The sequence below is a fragment of the Choloepus didactylus genome, chromosome 17, assembly GCF_015220235.1.
Source record: "Choloepus didactylus isolate mChoDid1 chromosome 17, mChoDid1.pri, whole genome shotgun sequence".
Taxonomy (NCBI): Eukaryota; Metazoa; Chordata; class Mammalia; order Pilosa; family Megalonychidae; genus Choloepus; species Choloepus didactylus.
In genome coordinates, this window is record NC_051323.1 from 52,839,525 (window position 1) to 52,864,253 (window position 24,729).

Below are 24,729 nucleotides of genomic sequence, written 5' to 3' on the forward strand. Positions count from 1 at the left end.
TTTTTTTATGGTTGAAGTAACATGATTTTCATTTCGAATGTTTAAAAAAGAAGATGCAGAAACATTTTCTGTTCCTTTTCAGTGGCCCTTGTTTAAAAAAAAATGTTGCTCACCATGGCTTTACACTTCGACTCAGACTCTCACTTAGAGAGCTCATGTCTCCAACTATCGTCTTTATTCGTATGACTCAAATTTACATATCATGATCTAATCCCCTCTTGCTCTTTGTATCTACATCTGTCATTACCCTTGGAATAGCTCCTTCCTGAATACCCTCTCATTGCCTCAAACTCAACATGGCTAAATGTGAACTCACATTTCTTCCAAATTCAGCTTCCCCTCAGCACTTCCATATTTTCGGTGTTGGCATTTTAGAAGCACGTTTACTGACCAGGTGTGACATGTATCTTAAGAGGAAGAGAATGAGACCAGGGAGACTAATTAAGAGCCTCGTGCCACGTAGCATAAAACAGATTGCTCACGGTTTCGCATACATAGTGTTTTGGGTTTATTTGGAGTGTCTGGGGAATGCTCTCATTAAGGGAAAGGATACTAAACTCTTTGCACTAAATATTGGCGTCAGCAATGTAAGAATGTTCCATTTTGAGGCTTTAGAAGTTTATAAAACATTACCAGATACTGGTTCACAATTTACAGTGTTGATGTTGAGACAGAGATGGGCTGCCTGCATGTCTCCACACTTATCCTTAAAAAGAGCTATTTATGAACTTCATATAGGATCTAAACTAATTGTAAATAAAATAGAAGGCAGCAGGGAAATTTTCATGAGCCTCCTTACTGTTGTTCCTATTATGATGAGAATGACTGTTCTGTTGACACATGTTAAAATTATTCAAATATCAGATGCTCAGCTGGGAAAGTTCATACTATCAGGTGAGTTCTAATTTGAACATATTTTAAACAGCATCTTTAAGAAACCCAGATAATTATGTCCCAAGCTGAAGGCCTGGCTCTAATACTGAGGAGAGGCCTGCCTTGATCTAGATGGGTTTTGCCACAGGCACAAACCCAGGACACAGATCTGTTTCCTGGGGCAGAGATCAGGGTCAAGTTGAGAAATGGGTTACCATCTCATCCAAGAGCAAAGAGCAGTGTGGAAGGAATAATGGAAAACTCTTGGCATAGTAATAATTTAATCTGAATTATTTGACTAAATTTTATTTCTAGTTTTTATCTGTCTTGATCAAGAAAAACTCCATCCCAGTTTAGACCAAATTAGTGGATTATTTTTTTTCAAAGAGATGAACTTTCTAGAACCATGCATGGCTTCCTTTTTACTACAGGTTTCGTGGGGAGGGGGGAGAGTCTTTTAAGAGACTAATAGTAATATAAAATAAAGCATCTAATAAAAAGGCTAGCATGATAACAAGCTGGGCAGTACATTATTCTGGAAACACAATGTATGTGATCCTATTTGTTCTGGGCTACCTCAGTCTAGCCCAACAGCATTTGGGAACCAGGACTCACCTAAGGGGAATTCCAGGCTCAATGTTACATTAAAAGGAACCAGGACTGGCCTATCATGGGATAACAGATAAATACAACCAGAAGCTTTATCAGTAATATTAGCTCAGTTTTTCTTTAATTTATCTCCCATCCAGCATGTATTCAGCCTGCACTAACTCTCTTCAATATTTTGTTGTCTATTTTCCCACAGTCTGCCTCCTCAGGGATTAGTTGAGCCTGAAAAGATATCAGTTGCTTATAGCACAGGCCAAAGAGCAACCCCCACCCCCACCCCCAACCTTGAAATTCTTGCTTCTCAAGAAGATATGAGGTTTTTATCTAGATAATTTGTTTGTCTTTGCAAGTTCTCATCTGGTAGCAATATTAGGTAAAGGCAGTTGGTACTCTGTGGTGTTTCATAACTGCTTGGTGATGAGAAGATGCTATCTGGTCTAAGTTGTTGGCAGTGCAGGAACTTTACAGTAGGTTATGAGACAGGTTTCTTGTTCCCGGAACTTCATGGCAGTATGGGCTCAAAAACACCTGTTGTGATCTGATTCAGGGGGTTGATGGGGAGCAACTGAGTTTTTTGGAGGTGTTTCTGGATCAAGAACCAGAGGCCAAGATGGAGTCGAGGATTATATAAACATGGATTGTAACCTGATTATAATCATACATTATAATCTGAATGGTACCCCCTGGAATTGAGCTGTACAGTGGCCCTGAGTTTGTTGTGACTTCTGTATCAAAAAAAAAAAAGTGAATACAGGTTTAAATGACAATACAGTTGTTTTAATAGGTCATTATGATCCCCCCATGGTAAGTTACCAGACTACATTTGGAATAGAAGCTTGATGCTTAGTGCCAGAGTTTAGAAATATATTAATCAATTGTAACCATATGAGGGGATCCAGATTAGATGTCTGGAGATGGTGATGTATGACGAAGGCTGCAGGGAATCCGGGAGAAGCTATAACTAAGAGGAGACATGATAGCAGAAGAACATGTGAAGGCCAGCACTCACCTCCACGATGGCAAATCCAATGGATAGTTTCCTGTCTCTTCTTTCTCAGTCTGTCTTTGGCATTTAATACTGTTGATCATTCCCTTCTTAAAATTCTCTCCTTTGCTTCATTAATACCATTTGTGCTAGTTCAGTCTTTTAAGAAGCAGATGGGAAGACGGAATTAGAATTGCAAAGTACTTTTCTGTGGAAATATCCTGAAGGATAACAGGGAAAGGGAGCAGGAGTAGAAGGGACAAGTCTCAAATGGCAATTCTGGCCTTGGTAACTGTGAACAGAGAGAGCAAAGGTGGAAGGATTGGGTACGTAGAGCCTCAGTCTGCAAGACAGCTCAGAGAAAGCCTCAGGCCAATGGGGAGCCCCAGCCAGGGCAAAGATTGTCCCTTAGAGGAAACTGCACTGGGCCTGATGTGCGCCATCACTGGCTGAGAGCACATGAGGGCAGCTAGACCTCTGCTTGGGCTGTGGTAGATCCCAAAGGCACGGTGACTGGAGGCCTCACAACAGGTGCTTCCTTGAAAGGAGACCTGAGTGGCACACTCCTACGGCTGCCACACCATTCTAATCCCACATATCATATTGGGTCCCATCTTCTTAACCTTCTTTGCTTGATTCTCTTCCTTTGCTCATATCATAAACATTGGGGTTCACTAGGAACCCATTTTCTACTTATTCCATCCACTTTTCCTCTGAGAATTCATCACAACCCACAATTTCAAATACTACCATCACTGTAGATTGACGCTCACTCCATATGTTAATTCAGGCCACCATTTTCTCTCACCTGGCATACTGTCTCCTAATGGCAAGGGTCTCCCAACTGTTTTTCTATCTTGTCTCCATTCTTTACCATCTGCCTCCAATTCATTCTCCACACTGCAGCTAGTGTAGTAATTCTAAAGCACAAATAAGATCACTCTACCCCCTGGGTTGCAAATTTGTCAATAGCTCCCTTTTGTTCTCAGTAAAAACAACAACAAAAAATCAAATTATTTAACACGTGTCTTCATTGGACGGGTCTCTGCTTACTTGCTGCTCTCTGTATGGAGTATATCTTCTTGTCTGGCTAATTCTCTATTGCCTTTTAAGTCTCAGTTTAAGATGTTCCTTCCTCTGGGAAGACTCTGATAACCTGCAAAAATTAGATTAGGTGTCCTTCTCTATGATCCCATAACTACATGATAAAGGGGTATGCTAGTTAGGTGAAATCTTGGTTGTGAAACTACAAAGGGTACTATAATATCACTTGGGTGCTAAACATTGGGTATGTAAAAAGAGAGACAGTATTTTACATATCAGAATTTCTCTCAGGGAATATACTATGTGAGATAGAAAGGAATACTTTGATAAACAGTTTGGTGGGGTCGATAATTCTCCCAAGTTTGCTAGGCAAACTTTCCCAATCCAGCCACCCCTATCCCCAGCTTAATCCCAGGCATTTGGAAATGTGTGAGGCCATGTTTGCTGTTGTTGATGTCACTATGACTGGAAGCAGTATTGACTGGGGATGGGGGGTGGGGGAGGGCAGGGCTGCTGTAATGCATGAGGACAGCCCCACACAAGGAAGAATTGTCCATCCAAAATATTAATAGAATCTCATTGACAAACACTGGCCTAGGAGGTATGCAAATCTGAAGCACAGCTGAACTGCTCAGAGTAACAGCACAGAGACTGAGAGCTGACACCCGAGGACTTCCAGCTCTACCCAACTCTCCATGCAAAGCTCAGTCTCACCTGCAAATAAATTTGACTACATGTTTTTTAAAAATACTAGTTTAAGAAAATAATAAATATGTTTTGCTTTGAAAAAGAGCCAAATTATTAGCCCAGTATCTCCTTCTGGCTCTGCTCCCCATTAATTATCTTGTAATTACCTGAAAGTGTCTGTATTACAAACTTAGGTTCAGGGATCATGCCCTATTGCATCACTAGAACTTAGTATAGTGTTGGGCACATGATAGATGCTCAATAAATATTTCTGAATTATGACTTCCACAATCTAAATACTGGCCCTGAAATATTTTCCAAGCTGCAGATCCACATTTATTACTAATTTTACATTTCCATTTGAGCAATTCAAACTCAACAGGTACAAAATAGAACCATCTATTTTGATCCAGTATTAAAGCCCTCCCCAAATTAACCCCAGGAACCCTTATAATGGCAAATGCTGTCATGACACTCCCAATAGGTCGAAGCCAGAAGCTTGAGGGTCATGTTGTCTCTGCCTGCTTCCTCACCTCCCTAAGCCTGTCATGCCATCTTCCAATTATCTCCTGACTCTAGTCCCTTTTCTCTGCCCTCAGCAGCCCGTCTTATTTCAGGATCTCTTGTATATGTTGTTGCAATTGCTTCCAAAAATCTCATCTCTATCCCCATTCCTACCAGTGATGATCATCCTTTAAAACATTTTAAAATATACTCAAAATAATAGTAACCAGTACTTTGAGGACTTACTCTGGTGCCAAGTACTTCTGACTTTTACATGTATTATCTTAGTAACTTCTCTGTGTTGAAATAACTTCCCAAGGTCCTTCAGTAAGGGACAGAGGCAAGATTTAAGACTGGGTAGCCTGTCTCAGAGATGTGCTAGGCTAGGTTATAGAACCTATTGGATCTCTTTGTAGCTTAAGCTCCTAAGCACTTTTGTCTTCCAATTGACATACATGCCGCTTTAAGAACAAGTTCCTAACTTTTTAGCGTTACCACCATCTCTCTATCCCCATGATCTAGGCATACACAATTATCTGCTACATGTGCCATATCGATTCACATACATGTCTATGTCTGATTCTACTTCTCTGGTGGATGGCTTGGTTGTAACGAGTCTTATTTGAGCGAGAGTTTTTCAGCATTTGTTTTCAAGAGCTGTTGGTATATTCAAAATGGGTGTGGTGACTATGTCCCTCCTCTGTGCTTCTCAGTTTTGTGACACTATCAGCTCCTTGAGGGCAGGCACTGTGCTGTTTCTTGTCTGTATTCTACACCACCAGACTCTAATAATCATTGGCCCTAAATATGTTACAGAGAAGCAGATTTTGGCTTAACAGAAGAGAAAATTTTTGAAGTATATTGTAAAAAAACAGACTGTAGACTAGTGACTAAGAGTCTTTGGTGCTGTACTGCCTTGGTTGAATTTACAGCTTTCTGTGTGAACTTCAGCAGCTTAACCTATTTCTGTCTCATTTTTTTCATTCATATAATGCAGATAATGGAACCTATGACATCAGGTTGCTGTGAGAATTAAAGGAGTTAATACATGTGAAGTACTTGGCTCAGTTCCCGGCACCTTATAAGCTCATGGTAATGTTAGATATTAATGTTTTTTCTAGTATTACTATGATCATTCACTAGCATAATTTCATAATGAGGTGGATGGCTTTGGGAAGCAGTGAGCTCCCTTTCACTGAAGGTATTCAAGCAGCAGTAAATCCAGGGGGGATACTATAGAAACAGTTCCTGCGTTGGAAATATCAGATGACTTCGAAGGATCCTTCTAATCACAGGAGAGAGAAACTCTTTCTTTGATTCAAAGAAAGTGTGATCATTAGTGTTACTTCTAGCAAAGGTGAGGAGTGTTAACACTGGGAAAAAGAAAGACAATGGATTTGGCTCTATGTATATATTAAAAAGTGCAAAATATTTGATTCTTGGTGAGTGGTTAATTGCAAAAGCTCTTTTATTTACATTGTAACCCATTTGGTGAATCAGGCCCTTACACGAAAATCAATCTCTTTTCCAAAGGACTAGCTTTACCCTGCCAAAATGGAACAAACAGAACTTTAAACACTGTTCCAACCCTACTGAAATGTCTTTTTCCTTTTAAAGAAGTCTATTAGTGATGCAAAGGCGAAGTTATCTGCACAGATGATAAACCCAGCAAACAAAACAGTGAAAGCATTAGAACGTTTTGGGGAGGCATTCAGTCCTAAGAATTTGGCTTTCTGACATTAAAAAGGCAAAGAAAGAAAGCAGAACTGGTTCTGTAGGCAAGCTGAAGGGAGGCCTGCACTCTGGTCTCAGGCAAGTGCCTTCAACAGGCAAAAGCAGGATCCTTAGCCACGAGCAACATTTACAGTGGGGAGATTAATTCTCAAGAAACCAGAGCCTTAAGGTAGATACATGTAGAAAAAAATCCAATAATAAATACTCCCAGGACAGTAATTTAAGTGATACTCTTATATTACTAATGCTTTAAAACAATTACATATTAGACCATTTAAAGGCTGCTTCTAATAGATGAAGAGAGGGCTTTTTCCAAACATCTTTTAGTCACTGGATATTAGAGTAAACAACTTGAGAATTTAGTAAATATGCAAGCCTTTTGTAAGCAAAAAAGATTGAAAAAGATAAAAACGTATGCAGCTATTAACTACAAGTACTTTGCTAGCTATTATTTGATTACACTTATTTTATCCTTATAGGTTTGATGAAACCTAGTTTCTTAGGAGCCACCAGGCATTAGGCAATAGAAGTAGTGGGAAGGTGTGGTGCCTCAGGGTGTCAGGAAAGCATTTCTGAACCAAATATTCCAAGTGGTACGGTCAAAGGGACCATCACCTAGTTGATGAAAGCTTTGGAATCCCTAGTGGGCAGTTTATTGAGAACAGAAAATTAACCAGCCATTATCCGCATACTTTCTTTGCCAGAAATCACGTTGCAGCTCCTGTCTGCGTTGTTCGGAGGTAACGCTAGCAATCTGGGTCTGAAGCAGGGTGGGGCTTTGAGTAGGTAAGGTCCTGGTTAAAGAGCTTCCGGATCATCACGTATTTGCATTCCAAGTGCGGGAATGGATCTAACGCACGCTCCACCCTCCATTCTCCGCCACCCCTCCTTCGCAGGAGTACTGGACAGCCTGCACAGCCCCTGCCTGGGATTTTGATAGCCCAGACTTCTCTGGTGAGGGAGGTCAATCACTACTGTAGTTCTGTGTTCTGCAGGTCTCCCACGGCTCCCACGCGGCATGGCATCCGGCCGCTCGTTGTGTTTTTCCCCCAGATCTTCCCTACGCCCTGCACACTTCACACGGCTCCCTGGCTGCTCTCGGGTCTGCCCTCCTTTGCTCCCTGGCAGACCAGTTCGAAGGGCTCGTGTCAGGTATCCGAGCAAGCGCAGCTCACTTTTTTTTTTTTTTTTTTGCGGGAGCAGGGGACAGTGGCAACAGCTTCCCTTCAGGTTTGATGACCCCTTCCCCGCAATCCCAGAAAGTCCGTGGCACTCAGCTGAGTCCTATGTACAGATGCTTCTAAAAAAAAGTTTGGGACATTAGTTATCTTGCAAATTAAAACATTACAACCTGTCTAGGACTGGAACCAGGTACAGCAACGTCAAACTTTATCGTTAAGGGAGTACTTTCTGCCGGTCCTTCCTGCGGTCCCTCGGGCAGGCAAACCCTTTGTGGCACCGCATCGCGACCGTCCGGCTCGAGTCCGTGGCTCGGGGTCAGGCATCACCCGGACATGCCCGACCACCAGCGGGGAAGCTCCCGCGAGCGGAGCCGGAGCGCGCACGAGGCCGGGCAGCGCGCGGGGCCGAGGAGCGCTCCCTCCGGGATCGCGACTGCGCAGTCGGGCCCGAGCTGGGAAAAGGGGGAGGAGGGTGGAGGAGTCGGAGTAAGGGGGAGGGGGAGGAGCGGCGAAAGCGGAAGCCATGTTGGAGTTTCATCCAGAGCGAGGGGCTGCGAGCGTTCTCCTCTCCCCGTGGGTGTGACCGGGGTTCGGCGCGGCGGCGCGGCAGCGGGCTGCGGGGGGCGGGGACGGTTAGGCCGGGCGGCGGCGGCTGCCGCAGCGTGGAGCCGGGCGATTGTGACCGCCGGGGGAGGAGGGGGCCGGCAGCGGCTCCCACTCTCGGTGTGGCCCCCTGAACGCCCCCCCTCCCCTGCCCGGGAGGGAGGCGGGGGGCACCCGGGGCCCGCCATGAACCCCAGCTTCGATCTGTCCCGCCGGAACCCGCAGGAAGACTTCGAGCTGATTCAGCGCATCGGCAGCGGCACCTACGGCGACGTCTACAAGGTAAAGGCGAGGGGCCGCGCGCCGTCGAGGCCGTAGGGTCGCGACCCTCCGCGGGCAGGGCCCGGGGACGCCGCCGAGTCTCGGCGTGGGAGACCGCGCTGCCTCTCTGCGGGAGAGAGACGCTGGCGCCCGGGAGAAGTGGGGGAGGAGGAGGAGGAGCGGGCGCTGAGGGCTCCGCTGTCTTGGATTGAACAAAGAGGCAAATGTTTCACCTCGGGACCTCCAAGTCCTTACCTGAGCTCTCCTCGGGACGCGATTTTTGTCACCTCCCCGCTAACGCGCATTTCATGGGAAAGACTGAACGGGTGCGGGCAACTCTGCTTATCGACCAGTGGAGAGAGGGTCTGGGCGTGTGTTGCATCGGCAGTGTCAGCGGGGGTTTGGCGTTTGTCAAGCCTGCGTGTTGCAGACGGACCTGGGGTTGCCCGCTGTAGGTTGGGAACTGCTGCCCACCAGGCCTGGTGGTAGTTATTGCACTGGGCAACATCCATGACAACCACTCAGTCGACTTTTAGCTTCTTAGCATCGTATGGCTGTTTTTTTTTCCAATTAATGATTTTCTTTTGTTAAAGAGATCTAGTTATTATGGTTTTGTTTTTGTTTTTGTTTTTGTTTTTGAAAGAAGGAGCAACTTTGTTTTCTCCATGTCGAATTGGGCTATGATGCCATATTAAAGTTGTTTTTGTCCGTGACACATAGGATTCAGCTTTTTTTTTTTTTTTTTTAAGTGCGTTGACTACTTAGGAAAGGTACTGGTTTGACATGGCTAGAATGCCAGGTCCATTAGCAGTACAGCATTCCTGTTGTAGAGGGACCACTTCTAAATGTGGGAGGATAAATTGCTCTTTCTTGGCCAGTTCAACTCTTGGCCTCTGAGAGGCTGCCAAGAAGAGGAGAGGATAGTGCCAAGTGTGGCAGCAGTCTTGATTTAGTCGTGTATCTTCTTACTGGGAACTGAAGCTGAACTCCTGTTTCACTTAACACCTGAGGATGCACAAAGAAACTTAATTTTACATTTGAAAGTTCAGTCCGGACTTTATTTTGTACACGTTTAAGCAGTAGTTTTTGCTTTTACCTTCGTTGTAATGCATCAGATAATTTAGATATTTAAAACAATGCAGCCAGTATTCTGCATTAGTCTAGTTTTGTGGATGATTTGCTTTCCACCATCAGACAAATACAGGAGTATAGCTGTTCTTCTAACACCAGCTTATTGAGTACGGCTGCTATGCAGAAGGTAATGGGAGGCCAAGCACTGGGGTTGGAGCAGTGAAAGATGGTCCCGAGTCTTTCTTGGAGTTTATATATTTTTTTGCAAGAACAATATTAAAGGACCATTTAGATAATTAATTGTATTGCAGTCTTATTTTGTGTTGCAAAGAATAGAGGATTAGGATTAGGGTTATGACCACATGTAATTGGAGGACCTGACCTTGTTTAGGGAGCCATAGGATCATCACCTTTAAGCTGAGATCTGAAAGAAGATTAAGGCTTTGCTTCAGGCCTGGGGAAGGGAGATATACCAGATAGGGGGAGTACCGGGTGTGAAGGTTCTGAGGCCGGAAGGAACTGGGAGCACTAAAGGATTTGAAAGAAGGCCTGTACTGCCCCAGTAGTCAGAGAGGGAGAATGACCCTAGATCTTTGAGGTCTCTTAGGCCTTGGAAGGAGATTGGCTTTCTCAGGACAGTGGGGAGTGAAATCAGATGCAGATTTTTCAGAGATCTCCCTACTGAAGTATGGAGAGTGGATTAAAGGAAGGAGGGCAGTTAGGAGGCCATTGCAATAGTCCACGCAAAAATAAGGGTGTTTTGTGATATGGCAGTGACCATGAAAGTAGAAGTGGCAGAATCTAAGAAGGTTAGGACTGGATGTGGTCATATGATAAGTTAACTGAAACTATCCTAATGTATAAGTCTTAGGTGACGGTTTATACAGTAAGTTCTTTTAGAGTTCTTTACAATAATTGGCCATGTATGTACCTTGTTTAGAAGAACAGCCACATGATGGAAAAGGAAAAAAAAAATTAGAATCTGTAATATACTAAGTACATCTAACTGCAGTGCAAGTATAAGTTGATTATTCTGTTTAAAGTAATGATAATAATATCTAACATTTGTGAGGTGCTTATTATTTGCCAGGCACTGTTTAAGTTTTTTCATGTATTAACTTCCTTAATCCTCACAGCTCAATGAGATGGAAGCTGTTACTAACTCTGTTTTTCGAGTTGAAGAAACTGAGCAAAAGGAGATTAAAGTTATTTGCCACTGTAGGTAGGAAAGCCAAAATTTGAACCAGTTTACCTTTAGAGACTGTATTCTTAACCAATAGGCAACACTTTTCTAAAGTCAGAACTTGTGCAGATGATATATTACTGACTTAACAGTGGAGAAGCTGAGGCACACATTTAGATTAGCCTTTTTTTAACTTTATCGAAAAATTAAAACAAACACCAAAAAAAAACAAAAACACTTTTTAAACTAGATTAGCTTTTGAGTTGTAGCCACACTCTAGTTAATACGGATCTTTAAGAGGAGTTGGAATACCTCACTCCTGTTTTGCAGCCAGGCCCTCACTGTTTTTGTAGTCTGCCAAGTGGGCATCAGATAATAGATGTAGATCCCTGCCTGCCATCTTCTAGTAGCAGGGGGGAACCCAAAACATAGACATCCCATGTGGTTTTTGGTAGTATACCTCCTGCCTGTTAAATAGCCCAAAGCTTAAATGACTTGCGTTTTTGTCCATAACATGTTCATGCTATAAAGATATATATTTTTCCTTATTTGTTTTGCTGTTTTAAGTTTTTCTTAGTTATATAAATTGTGTTGGTTTATTAGAGAAGAGTGCATTAAAAGGTTTGTTTTCAAAAGCCAATATATATAATTTGCTCCTTAATTCATTGGTATTTAGGTGTTAAAATGGAATGATTGAATCAAGTAAATAAGTTAGAAACCTGATTATTTGTAGTCATTCTTAGAAGGCTGATGTTTTAAGGAATTTTTATTTGAAAACTATCTTACCCAGTGATTCATGTGTTATATTTAAGGTGGCATGATTTAGTTAGAAAGCACTGAACTAGGATGTGGAAGATCTGGGATTTATTAACTTTGTAACTTTAATCACTTAACCTCTCCAGCTGTTTTGTTGGGAAGGTGTTATTACCATCATGTGCCCTTCTGCTTTTGGTGTTAAATAATTTACTTGAGTTTTACCCAGCTCATAAGTTATCTTTTAAAAAAAATAGCCTTTAAAATAATCTTTATTTTTTTCTAGCAGTGTTTTAAAGCATGGGAAGATAATAGTGGAAAAAAAAAAAGGCATGCCTTACTTTTAAGTGCCATGTAACTTGTGGGCTTTATCTGTCAGGTGAATTATCTGTAGCAGAGATTACCTAGGGACCTAAAGGTTGACACTTAGAGAGCTGTGACTGGGCCCATGAAGCCCAGGCCTAACGTTGTATGTATGTTTTTCTGGAGACATGCCTTATAGCATTCATTCAAAGAGGTCCATGATAAAAAGGAAGTATTAATCTGAACATTTGTTACTTGAAAGAGTTTTCTTGGCGATACTAGGTAGTTCTATACCAGAATACATTATCATCCTTTAATATAACTTCACATTCATTGTGCTCTTTTCTTAGGCAGTTTTCAAGTTTAAATCACATTATTCCTGCATTTAAATTCTTCATATCCTAGTTTTTTCTAGATTTATGCTGGAGAAAAGCAAGTGATACTAGAGCTGGAAATAGGGTAAGGCAAAGGATGTTTTGAAGGATATGGTCTCAGTGTGTTTCTCAGGAAATATCTGATGCAGTCTCATCTTTGTGAACAATTCCCAGATCTATCTCTGGTCTTGGGAACAGATTGTGTAGTGACTTCTCTAGACAGCTTAAAAGAAAAATCAAAACAGGCTACCTGACTTTGATGAGGATCTGATTCCCTAAAGGAGGCGCTTGCCTCCAAGATTTGATCTGTGTATGTATTTATTTGTGAAAGCGTGTCTAATGCATTATTTTGTATGACAATGAGTAGTTAGTAAATTCTTTCATGAGAGAACATTGGAGAACCATCACACATTGAGCAGCTATAATGTGAAAAGAAATGTTTGGGACCATGAGCAGACTAGTAAAAATGACCATGCTTAGTATTTGGCCTTAAGGTATTTATTGGGAAATTAAATATGTACCTACTTGTAGTGATCATAGTTTGAGACCAAAATCTTGTTGGGTTTCCTCCTTGCTGTCATATAAAACCTCTTATTGGTTCAGAGAGTCTCTAAATACTCTGTAATCTGGACAACCAACCTCTCTCTAGCATAGCAGATTAAGACCTGGGTTTCCAGAGTAGACTGCCCAGTTTCACCACCCACTAGCTGTTTGACCTTGGGCCGATTACTTAATCCCTCTCTCTGCCTCAGTTTCCTTGGTTGTAAAGTAGAGAGTCTTAGAAAAGTGCTTAGGGCAGTGCCTGATGTAATATGCACCCCGTAATTTTTAGTTGCTGTTAATATCTAGTAATATTTATTATTATGTCTACATTTCTCTTACCATGGTGCTTCTAACCTACCCTGCTCTTACATGTTTCTGCCTCAGGGCTTTTGTGTTTTCCATTTCTGCCTAGAATATTCCCCCCTTCCACTCCTTCCTCCTCTCCCTCAGTCTGTGTGTTTGCTTCCTCACACAGCTCAAATGTCACCTTCTAATGAATCCGTTCCTTACTACCCTATAGAAAACAACACACCCCCTCACTTTTTGTCTTTACTAGGAGGGGATTCAGATTTTATAGGACCCTTGTTAATGAAAAAAGTAAATTAGAATAAAAAATTAGGTACTAAAATGAATGTTTATTTATAATGAAGAAAAGATGCCCCAACAAAATATTGTAATCTTAGAGTCAGGTCCCTTTCTTCTGGGAACTCTAGAGACATTTAATCAGAAATATTTCCATCAAATGCTTTCTGATAGCAGCCTGGCTTCTCCCCACCCAGAAGAACACTACATCTCCCAGCAAATGTCAGCGCACCCAGCGGCCCATGTGCATGAGGGGACCTGAACCTGAACTTTTGAACTTTCTGAAGTTTTGTTAGCTTCGTGGAAAATCTGCCTCTCCTCCATACTCTACCTAATTTTTATTAGGACGCATATCACCATATACTTGTTTGTTTATTGCCTCTCTCTCCTTCCTGAGTGTAAATCCAGGAAGCTGGGGATTTTGCTTTGTTCACTGCTCTCTCCCCAGAGCCTAAAAGAGTGCCTGACGCAGATTAGATTCAGTAAATATTTGTGAATGAATGAATGAACCGACATGAGAGGACCAAGCAAGTGCTATGCAAGTTTTGAGGAGGGAGATCATTGTAGCTGGGAGAAATCACTGCTGGCTTTACAGAGGAGGTGATGTTGTGCTTGATCTAAAGTTCTGGCAGCAGTGGTGAATACAGAATGAATTATACATTGTGGATTATTATTATGCATAGATTAAATCGTTAGGCTTAATGTGGGTATCTTCTGTATATTAAGCAATTTCCTTAACTATTATATGCATATGAAGATAGTCTTTCATTTTAAACCAAAGATCCTTAGTGATTAGTGAATATATTGGTAGCTGTTACATATTGTTTACTTTGTTTTTGAAAATATGATTAAATTGGGCTTTTAGGAAAAGGACTTTGTTCACCAGTACAAAAAGGCCTTAGATTAGAGAGATGAAATCAATCATATTTGTTTTCTGCTTTAGTTGTGCTTTTTTCAGTCTCTTCTTATTCTGGAAGCTGCCACGTCTCAGAATGCCAACTGTCTTGACCTGTGATAATAAGTTTGGATTCCTAATGTGACAGTGTACTGCCTACCTTAGTCCTTAAACTCGGGAAGAATTTTAGATTTAACCATAAATTTAGGTGTGCTCAAGTAAGACATCATTTGTTTTGTTTGTTTAAAATCTTAGAAGTTTGAGCTTGTAAGAAAGTTCCCTCTGTATAAATCATCCGCCTTCCCCTGTTCAAGAACCATTTCTTCATCACCTATAGACTAAAGTACACATTTTTTAAAATCTAATATTCTAGGCACTGTCCACTTTGCCCTCTCATCCCCGAAGGATAAGTAAACAATGGATTAGAGGGGGCGGGGAGAGGGAGGAGCAAGGCAAAGGAGAGAGTGGGTGGGCAGTGCATTCCAGGTGAAATACCTGATAAAGGAGTGGAGACTACAAGAGAGGATTGCCTAAAGTGGAAGGCTTGCTTTGGGGAGCACGGAGGAATAAGACCTGCTGGATAAGTAGGGCCAAGTGATAACACTTCTTAAAAGCCAGGCAGAGTAGTTTAGATATCAAGTGGTAGCACTGAAGCTTGGGAGCACTGAAGGCTTTTGTTCAAGGAGTAATACTGTGAAAAGTACTTCAGGATTATTCTGGCAATCATATTGAGAATGGATTGGAGAGGATGAAGGACAGAAATATCTGCTAGGACTGTGATTCTTAAACTTTTGGTCTCAGAACGCCTTTACACTAAAAAATCATTGAGAACCCCATAGTTGTTTATTTACCATATTAACTATTTACCATATTACCTGAGGAATTAATTGAGAAATTAGAAAATTACCCTAAGAACCCTGTTACGTATTAACATAAATAACATTTTTTATGAAAAGTGACTACATTTCCAAACAAAAAATTTAGTGAGAGAGATCAGTGGCATTTTTGCAATTCTCTTTAATATCTGGGTAAATAGAAGGCAACTGAATTCTCAATTCTGCTTCTGCATTCAGTGTATTGCAATATTTTGTTTGAGTTGACATATATGAAGAAAATCTCCCCTAACATGTATCTTCTAGTTGAAAAGGGAGGATATTTTAATGCCTTTTCAAATAATTGTGGATATTCTTTTCTGATACTTCTCTGCAACCTGACTAGTGGTGGCTTCTTAAAGGTTAGTTGCAGTGTGGAGTTTCAGATCATATCAATGAACCTTTCCTGCTTTATGTTAAAATCTGTTGTTTGCTCTTCGACTTGGAAAGGATCGTTTTTAACTGTGCATGATTTTATAGCATGGGTTCACTTAGTTATCCAGATTTTCCCAAAGTTGCTATATTCCATTTTACAGTATTAGAAAGTCACATTCACTAATGTCACCAATCTCATCAGAAAAGTCTGAAAGTATTGATGGTAGATTTAAAATTCAAATTTTCACTTGAAAGCCTAAATGTATGACTTGCAACAAATACTGTCAGTTGCTTTCATTGAAGTGACAGGTTCGTTTAGTTTATTTTAAAGAAAATGTCTGCCCAATAACCATTTTAAAGAAAATGTCTGTCCCCAATCCATAGTTTGTCAGTTATTCTTTCAAGTAAAAACAATGTTCTGTGAAAAAAGTGGCTAGTTCAGCTTGCAGCTCACAATCACACAAGTGGTGTTCTTCAAGAAAACCATTGTACTTTGGTATGCAGCAGATAGTTTGATGCATACTTACCATTTCATCACATAGAATATTAAAATGATATATTCAAGAATCTAGATTTAATAAAATTCATAGTGTTTATGCTTCAGCAAGGGCATCCCCTCCCCAAAAAAAAAATGCTTGGCAGTGAAAAATATAGTGACTGCTAGTACATTTGGGGGCCACTCCCTTGGTTTGTGCTAAAGCACCAGCCATTTTACCACCATTGTTTTTGCACCATTAATGCAATTGTCAATACAGTAAAAAGGGGCAAATAGCATCTTAATTTATTATGAAAATAGTTTTGACCTTGCATGCCCTCAAAACAGATGCCAAGAACCCCTAGGCATCCATGGAACTATGCCAAAAGATTGTGTGGAGTAAGCTAAGGGTGAGGTAAGTGCCGATGGGTCAAACAAGGGTCTCATAAGAAGAAGAATGGAAAGGAAGGAACAGATGAGAGCATCTTGGAGAAAAATTTGACAAGGCTTTGTGGAGAAATATGAGAGAAGAAAGGTGATTCAAAGAAGGCTTCAAAATTTTAAGCCTGATTGATTAGCACATAGTCGGTGCTTGGTAAATGTTTGTTCAAATAAATTAATAATCGGTGAACGATATCAGTTAAACAGACAATAAAGTTGAGAAGTGGGAGCAATGATAAAATTTGGATGTTTTATTAGAAACTAAAGGGATCTGTGGGATTTCTTTCCCTTATTTTCTTGTTGTGGTTACTGTAAAGAAATAGTAATGATGAGTTAGGTTTTTCTATGGAAAATAACAGTTTTTTAGCATTGTCTTTAGGAGTAACAAACTATTAAGGGTCTGTACCTTTCTCTTAGCTCTTAGATGCAAAGACATGTTCTCGTTCTAGAAAAATGCTACATATTTGGAGGTAATTCACATGGGATTAGTCAGTTGAACAGTAGAAGATGGGCTGTATATTTTTATTCTGGCATAACTAAAAAAATGCTTTTGTTGATTCTTATTACAAACTACATATTTTTAAAAGAAAAAGTAGTCAATAAGGAAACTATGAGAACAATTAAAATGATCAGTAATCTTACTCCCAAGAGATAAGACTTGTTAATATTTTGATGTATTTTTTTCTAGTTTTTTTGTACACAAATATTTTACAAAAATTGGGTATGCTGTGTGTGGGGGGGATTAGAATTTTTAGTATGGTGACATATATACCACAAAATTTCCCATTCCAACCACTTTTAAGTATACAATTCAGTGGTATTAAATATATTCACAATGTTGTGCTACCATCACCACCATTCATTACCAAAACGTATCTATTATCCCAAAAAGAAACTGTGTACCCATTAAGGATTAACACCGTGTTCCCATCCACCCCCAACCTGTACTCTTACATTCTGTCTCTGTGAATTTGCATATTCCAATTATTTCATATAAGTGAAATTGTATATTATCCTTTTGCATCTGGCTTATTTCATTCAACATGATGTCTTCAGTGTTAATCTGCATTGTAGCATGTATCAGAATTTCATTCCTTTTTATACTGGATAATATTCCATTGTATAGATATATCACATTTTGTTTATCCATTCTTCCATTGACGAACACTTGGGGTGCTTTCACCTTTTAGCTATTGTGAATAATGCTGCTATGAACATTGGGGTACAAATTCCTGTTCGAGTCCCTGCTTTCAATTCTTCGGGGTATACACTTAAAAGTGATATTGCTGGGTCATATGGTAATTCTGTATATAACTTTCTGAGGAACCACCAAACTGTTTTCCACAGTGGCTGCATTATTTAACATTCCCATCAGCAGTGTCTTAAAGTTCCTGTTTCTCCTCATCCTTGCCAACACTTGTTATTATTTTTTTCTAATAGCCATACTAGTGGGTGTGAAATGGTACCTCATTGTGGTTTTGATTTATTTCCCTGGTGGCTGGTGATGTTGAGCATCTTTTCATATGCTTATTGTCCACTATGCTATATATTTTAAAGATTAATTTATATATTTTTTACAGTGAAATGCACAGATCTTAAGTGTTTCCATTAGATGAGTTTTGATGAATGTATTTGTGTAAGCCTTACCCGTATTAAGATAAAGAACAGTTCCATAACCTTAGAAAGTTCTTGTTCCCCCTTCCTAGTTGATCATAATCCCAGCAGCACTTCCTGCCCAGTGTCATTCACTGTTGTGATTTCTTTCACTATAAAAGCTCCTCAAAAACCTCATATAAATGAATCACAAATTAATTGCCTTGGCACCTTTGTTGAAAATCAGTCAACAGTGTATATGTGTGTATGATCTGGACTGTTTTGTTCTGTTGAGTTGTATATACTTTCACCAGTGTCTCACTATCTTGCTTACTGCAGCTTTATGAAAGTCTTGAAATTGGATACTGTGAACCCTCCAATATTCCTTTACTTTTCAATATAGATTTTGGAATCAGCTTTTCAGTTTATACCAAAGAGTCTGGTCAATTAAAAAAAATATTTTGAAATAATTATAAAGTCAGAAGCAGTTGCAAAAATAGTATGATGTGGCCCCGTGTATTAAACACCCAGCTTCCCCCAGTGGTGACATCTTTACATAACTATAGAGCATTCTCAAAATCAGAAAATTGATTGGTGCAATCTGGTTAAACTAGACCTTAGTCAGATTTTAGCCATTTCTCATGAACTCATTTTTAAAAAAAAAAGTTTTGTGAATAATTCTGTGACACTTTATCACTTAAATAGGCGAATGGGATTTTAATTGGGATTGCATGCGATCTGCAGCTCAATTTATGGAGAATTTAAGTCTTAACAGTATTGAGTCTTATCTATGAATATGGTATATATCTTCATTTTTTCTATCATCTTTATCTCCTCAATGTTTTGCCCTTTTTCTTTTTAATTAATAAATTTCCCCCCTAGCTTTTTCTAACAGAGTGAATAACTGTTTCAGAATACTTTTTCTAGGTGATACAGTATCATCATGTTAGCCACATTTTCAGTTTTTATTAAAAATTTTACTCGTGGTGCTTGACTTCCTTTGACTTAACCTTGTTCATATTTTAATCTTCAGCATATGTACTATTTTTTAAATTGGCAGAAATGTAAAAGAAAGAAGAAAGGAAATTATGATCTAAAAAGCTATCCAATTTTTATGTTATCTAAAGATTAAAACAAAGTCTTCAGAAATCTGGCTTATTTTTATATGTGAGATATGTTTTATGTGCGTATTTTGAAGAATTCATACTTTTTAGCTTATTAAACAGTTGAAAATATACTTAAGGACTTAAAAAGTTTGCTTCATCCTTAAGTGAAAAATAAAGAACACTGTGCTAGGTTGTTTAGGGGATCCTAAAGAATTTCTTTCTGATCTTGAAGAGCGTATGGTCTGGTTGAGGAAAAAATACGCATAAATGGGACATCTAAAGAACATTTCTAAGGCATTATTTTAACAAGAGAGTAATAAAACTTGGCAAATACTATCAAAATTCATTATAAGGGAAAGATGAATTGGGGTTAATTTGGAAAGGTCTGCTTGGAAGAGTGACTCTTGACATGGGACTTGAAGAAACATTGTGTTTGCTTTTGTAGGAACTGTGAGAAAGGCCATTCCAAATGAGTAAACATGGATAAAAGGACTGCTGTGGAGCATGGGTGGGGGGGGGGATACTAGACAACCATTCTGACTAAAGTAAAGGTCCATGTTAGCAAATGTGATAGATAATGTTTCAAATATACAATATACAAGTGAATGCCATCCTGTAGAATTGGGAACTTGTTTAATTTCTAGTGTTAACTTTTTCCAAATGCATTTGGGCCACTCTTATCTTCCTAACCTGCTTGAGTAGCCATTTGGATGGCATTCAGTGAGTTTCCTTTTATTTTCCTTCTTTCACCTCGATTGGCTTAAAAGTTATTCATTTTATTTTTATACTTTTGATGATTAACCTTAAGATTTCAACATGCATACTTGAGTCTAAAATTAATCCATTTCTGTTTTCTTTCTTGTCAGTACATGTATTTGAAAATGCTTAATTTCAGTTACCACATTCCTGTTTTGTATTGTCATTGTCTCTTATTTTGCTTCTACAAAATTCTTATACCTTCCAGATTAGTCGTTATTGTCATTGTTTTATACAGTCAGTGCTTTTTTACATTTATTTTTATGTGTTTTCAATTTCTTTGCTCACCATCGTTTCTTGGCTTCTCACTCCTTCATTCTGGGTTCAATTTTCTTCTTCTTATTTTACATCATTTGGTAGTTTCTTTTTTCCTTTTTTAAACTGAGGGACTTTGTAAGGTAAGCTCAGCCCCTCTTCCCCCAAAGTCTTTATTTTGTCTTTGCCTTTACATCATAGTTTAGTGGAGTACAGAACTCTAGGTTAACAATTATTTTCTTTCAGCACTTTAAAGATATTATTCTGTTGTCTTCTGGTACTATTTGCTGCTGAGAAGTTTCTTTTCCTGTTTATTTTCCTGGTAGCTAATCTGTCTTTTCTCTCCAGTCAACTTGTAAGAATTTTACCTTTGACTTTGTTGTCCTGCAGTTTCACACTGATGTCTAGAAGTGGATTTAAATAAAAATATTTGTTGTTTTTCTCTTCTCTGATGGTGTGTTGGTGTTCATCAGTCCTGGAGAATTTTGAGCTAGTGTAGCTTTGACTGTTGTTTCATTTCCATCTCTCTTTTGTCTCCCTTTAGAGCTCTTATGTACATGCTTCCTCCTCCTTCTGTTTCTCTGTGTCTCATAGCATTGTTGTTTTTTAAAAACCTTTTTTTGGGGGGATATAATTTCAAATACGTGAGAAAATTGCTCAAGAATAATACAAAGTGCTCTCATATTCCCTGCACCTAGATTCACCAGTGGTTAACACTGCCACATTTGCTTTATCATTTTTCTATCTATATATATAGATATTATCATTTTTTTCTGAATCATTTGAGAGTATGTTGTTAACATCATGCTCCTTTACCCATAAACACTTCAATTTGTAATTCTCAATATAGAGGACATTCACTTAAATAAAACCACAGCACAATTGTCATATTCAGGACATTTTAATATTGATACAACCCTGTTGTTTATAGACTTTATTCAGATTGACACCAGTGATTCCATAACGTCCAAAACAGAATTTTTTCTTTAGTCTAGAAGCCAATTCATGACCATATATTGCTTCTAGTTTCTAAGACTCTTCAGTCTTTTTAAATTTAAAATAGTTCCTCAGCCTTTATCTTTCTAGACATTGACATTTTTTAAGAGTACACATCATTTATTTTGTAGAATGTCCCTCATTTTTGATATGTACAGATGTGTATGTACACATTCTCAATTATAAGTTTGTGAGCCTAAATGGGCTAAAAAATAATGGTGTCATTGTTAGGTGTTAGAAAAGTGGGAGAGGAGTGAAGAAGATGCTGTTGAATTATAGGTATAGAAAGAGTCTATGGGAAGCTATAATACTGGATAAGAATTTTTTTTTATATATTTTATTTTGTTTTGAAATAAATTCAAAGTTACATGAATAGTTGCAAAAACAATACTAGCCCCATACACAGAATTCCATCATACCCTGACCCCCTCCCCCAATAGCTTAATCCACCAACTTTAACATGCTGTCACATCACTATTTCTTTCCCTCCCTCCCTATCATTCATCATATATTTCTCTGTCTTCTGAATATATGAGAGTTAGCTGCACACATCCTTGAACATCCACTGTAATTCACGTATGTACTCCCCATGAACACAAACATTCTTTTATGTAATTCCATTAAGCCCAGCTAAGAAGCATAAGAGATTCAACAATGATACAATGCTTACATTCTATATTTCCTTTTCCTTGTGTCTAAACTGTGTCCCTTCGAGCCACCTGTCCTTCACCCTCCAATCCCGTCCAAGTTCATCCTTAGCATTCAATTGTCGTCTAGTTAGACTGTCTTTTTTTTTTTTTCCTTTTTTCTTTTTTCAATTGTGGAAACATATATACAGCCTAAATCTTCCCATTCCGCTCCTTTCCTAGCCTTCCGTTAGTGGGGTTAATCACATTTAGAATGATGTTATGCTCTTTCCCACCATCCATTACTAGAAATTTGGATAAGAATTTAAGTGAAAGATTAGGGTTGGACATAAAGATTTGATAATCATCTAAATAAAAATGGTAGCACAAGCAAGTTGTAGGTAAAATCTTTAAGAAAATGAAGAGAGATGAAACAACATTATTTATAGGGACGAGGAGCTAGCCAAAGAGAGAAATAATTGGCAAGAGAAAATGTCAGGAAGGTTTCTAGAAGGGAGTTTTAGTTAACAATGGGGTGGCATTTGGAGTCAGATACAGCAGAGAACTAGGGGAAGGTAAGGACTGGAAAAAAGCCTTTGAGTCTAGTTAAGAGGATGTAATTGCTGTCCGAAGACTCCTTTTCTTGGAGTAGTTTGCAAATAATCCTCATTACAAGTGATTCAGAAAGTAAGAGGAGATGATGACATTTTCTGTAGTGTGATGCCGAGGAGTTTGATCCTGCTCCTTTATTTCTTTCCTTCCTCTCTTAAATGTGTTCCTCAGGTTTATTTTTTGAGTACCTATAGTGAGTTTTGCACCAGTACTGACAGAGAGGATGAAGAGAATGTGATCCCTCTTCTCATGGATGAAGTAGACTAGATACGGGGACAGTACTAAGTAATTTACTTATATCATTAAGTAATGTGGAGCATTTTGTGATTAAGTATTAAATTACGTGATTCCCATTAAAAATTCAGAAGGGGAGGAAATTATCACAGTTCATGGCCAAATAGCAAAGGCTTTTGGAGAAGACAGTTGAAAGCTGGGCCTTAAACTGTGGTTTGGACTTAAATGGGTAAATGGGAGGGCATTGTAGTTGAAGTGAATGTCACAGAACTAAGACCTGGTGAGTGGAGGTGTGAGCAAGAAGGGATCATGCAGGAAACAGGTCAGACTACGTGAAGTGATTTGTGTTAGGCAATAATGGGAAATATTGGATATTAATAACAAAAATAAATATCATAGCAGATAATGTTTATGGGGGTACTTCCTGTATTCTAGGCATCGTTTAAAGCAAGCATTTTACAGGTATTCTCATTTTAATTTTCCTCACCACCTTTTGAGGTAGGCATTATTTCCATATTACAGATATGGAAACTGAGGCACAAAGAGAGAGGTCAAGAATGGGCCCAAAGTCAAACATCTAGTAGGTGGTGAAACCAGGATTTGAACTCAGGCAGTCTCGAGTCCCGAGCCCTTGCTTTATAGTCACAGTGTTTTGCTGTAGAGAAGTAGGTAGGACCTGACTATAGGATGTCTTGAGAAACTGTCTTCAGGGCATAAATTTAATATGATAGAAATAAGGGAGTCATTGAAAGCTTTTGAACAGAAGAGTAGACCATGAGCTACTTGATGACAGGGATCGTGTCTTGTCCTATGGGAGATGAATGGGTATGGCGTAGGTTGTACAGTTAATCCTGAATCTGATATTGTAGATTATCTGGAAGATGCTGCTGGGGCAGTCCAAGAATGAAGTGGTGATGATGTTGATTAGATTAATGACAGGGCAAGCTTTGAGCATCGATGACCTGCACAATAATGGTATTGTTCACAGATGGAAAAGTTGAGTTAAGCAAGATGTGGAGTTAGATTTTGGATTGATCAAGGTACTATATTCAAGTAGGTTTGGCTTTCTCGCCTTGGGAAGTGGTAGATAAGCAGCTTAGAAGGGACCAGTGGGGAGATACACTAAGAATGAAAGAGCACCCTTGGGAACACGTATTCTTCAGTGATGAGAGTGTTAAGAAAAGGAACATCTTTTCCCCTGAGTTTTCAAAGGAAGCTCTTAACTAACCTCCTGCTCACTTTTGCTACCCAGAGAATTCATGATTCATGGTTTCATTCTTTCCTTTGAGGTATAATATTTGAGTGAAAGAATGAGATATAAAAGACCAATGCTGTGTAAGTACACATGTATGTGGAAGATATGGTCTTTAGGAAAAGGTTTGGTATTACCAGGTACTGAATATTTTCTGTCTGAAATAACTAAGAATAATTAAGTGAATATTGGATAGCGGAAGATGACCCATAATTGTTATCGTTGTTATTTGTTAGGAACTTTTTTTCCAACGTCTTTGTATCCTTCAAATCCTTTTCTGGATTCCTCTGTGCCATACAGTGCCTGCCTTCGGTGCCCGTGTGTTCTCCTTCTGTTCTTACACAGGAGGGTCACACTTGTCCCCCTCCATGTAATTCTTAGGAGGTGACAAGGTGATGGGAGAAGAAAGCATTGAAGGAAGAGAGGAAATCCATGTGGGCAGTGTCATTACCAAAACTTACTCATTCTTCCATTTTCTGTTCCTTGCTGTCTTTACCCTATTCCACTCAATAAGAACTCAAACCCCAAACCTTCGAAGAGCATTGAGCAGAGAATATAAAGCTTTTTGCAGAAACAGACCACACCCACAGTTATATTTACAGTTTTTGAATGTTGAGTTTTGTTTTTTCTCTGGTTAACTATGGTTACATGAGGTTTGACAAACCTTTTTTATTCTTTCAAAGACCAAAACTGGAGGTTTCTGTTAATTACTGGACAGAGTTGCTATTTTTACAGTATGTTTGTATGGTTTGTGTTGAGATTTCTTTAGCTGTTTCTATCATGTTATGATGCATAGTTAAATTAAAATTAGGAACTATTTCTATAATGTAACCTCTATTGCTTTTATAAGAAAAGATCATATAAAAGGTGTGAAATTTAACTCAAATGATGTTTTGTGAGATTTTAAACAAAATATTTTACCAGTATATTTAGCTTGTTTTGGTAGGCTTT

At 39.1% G+C, this 24,729-nt stretch overlaps 2 protein-coding genes across 3 annotated transcripts in view; one reads left to right on the plus strand and one right to left on the minus strand.

Annotated features, from left to right (window-relative positions):
- Positions 1-8,847, minus strand: part of TMEM178A (transmembrane protein 178A) — a 297,669-nt gene extending 288,822 nt beyond the window's left edge. The window contains exon 1 of the mRNA XM_037807763.1: positions 8,737-8,847. The gene's annotated coding sequence lies outside the window, so the exon portion shown is untranslated. The remainder of the gene's footprint in view (positions 1-8,736) is intronic.
- Positions 8,190-24,729, plus strand: part of MAP4K3 (mitogen-activated protein kinase kinase kinase kinase 3) — a 194,672-nt gene continuing 178,132 nt past the window's right edge. The window contains exon 1 of one of the 2 annotated variants that reach the window (XM_037807757.1): positions 8,190-8,502. In XM_037807757.1, the coding sequence (XP_037663685.1) occupies positions 8,407-8,502 (96 nt within the window). In that variant the 5' untranslated portion in view covers positions 8,190-8,406. The remainder of the gene's footprint in view (positions 8,503-24,729) is intronic. The other variant, XM_037807758.1, reaches the window with a different exon arrangement.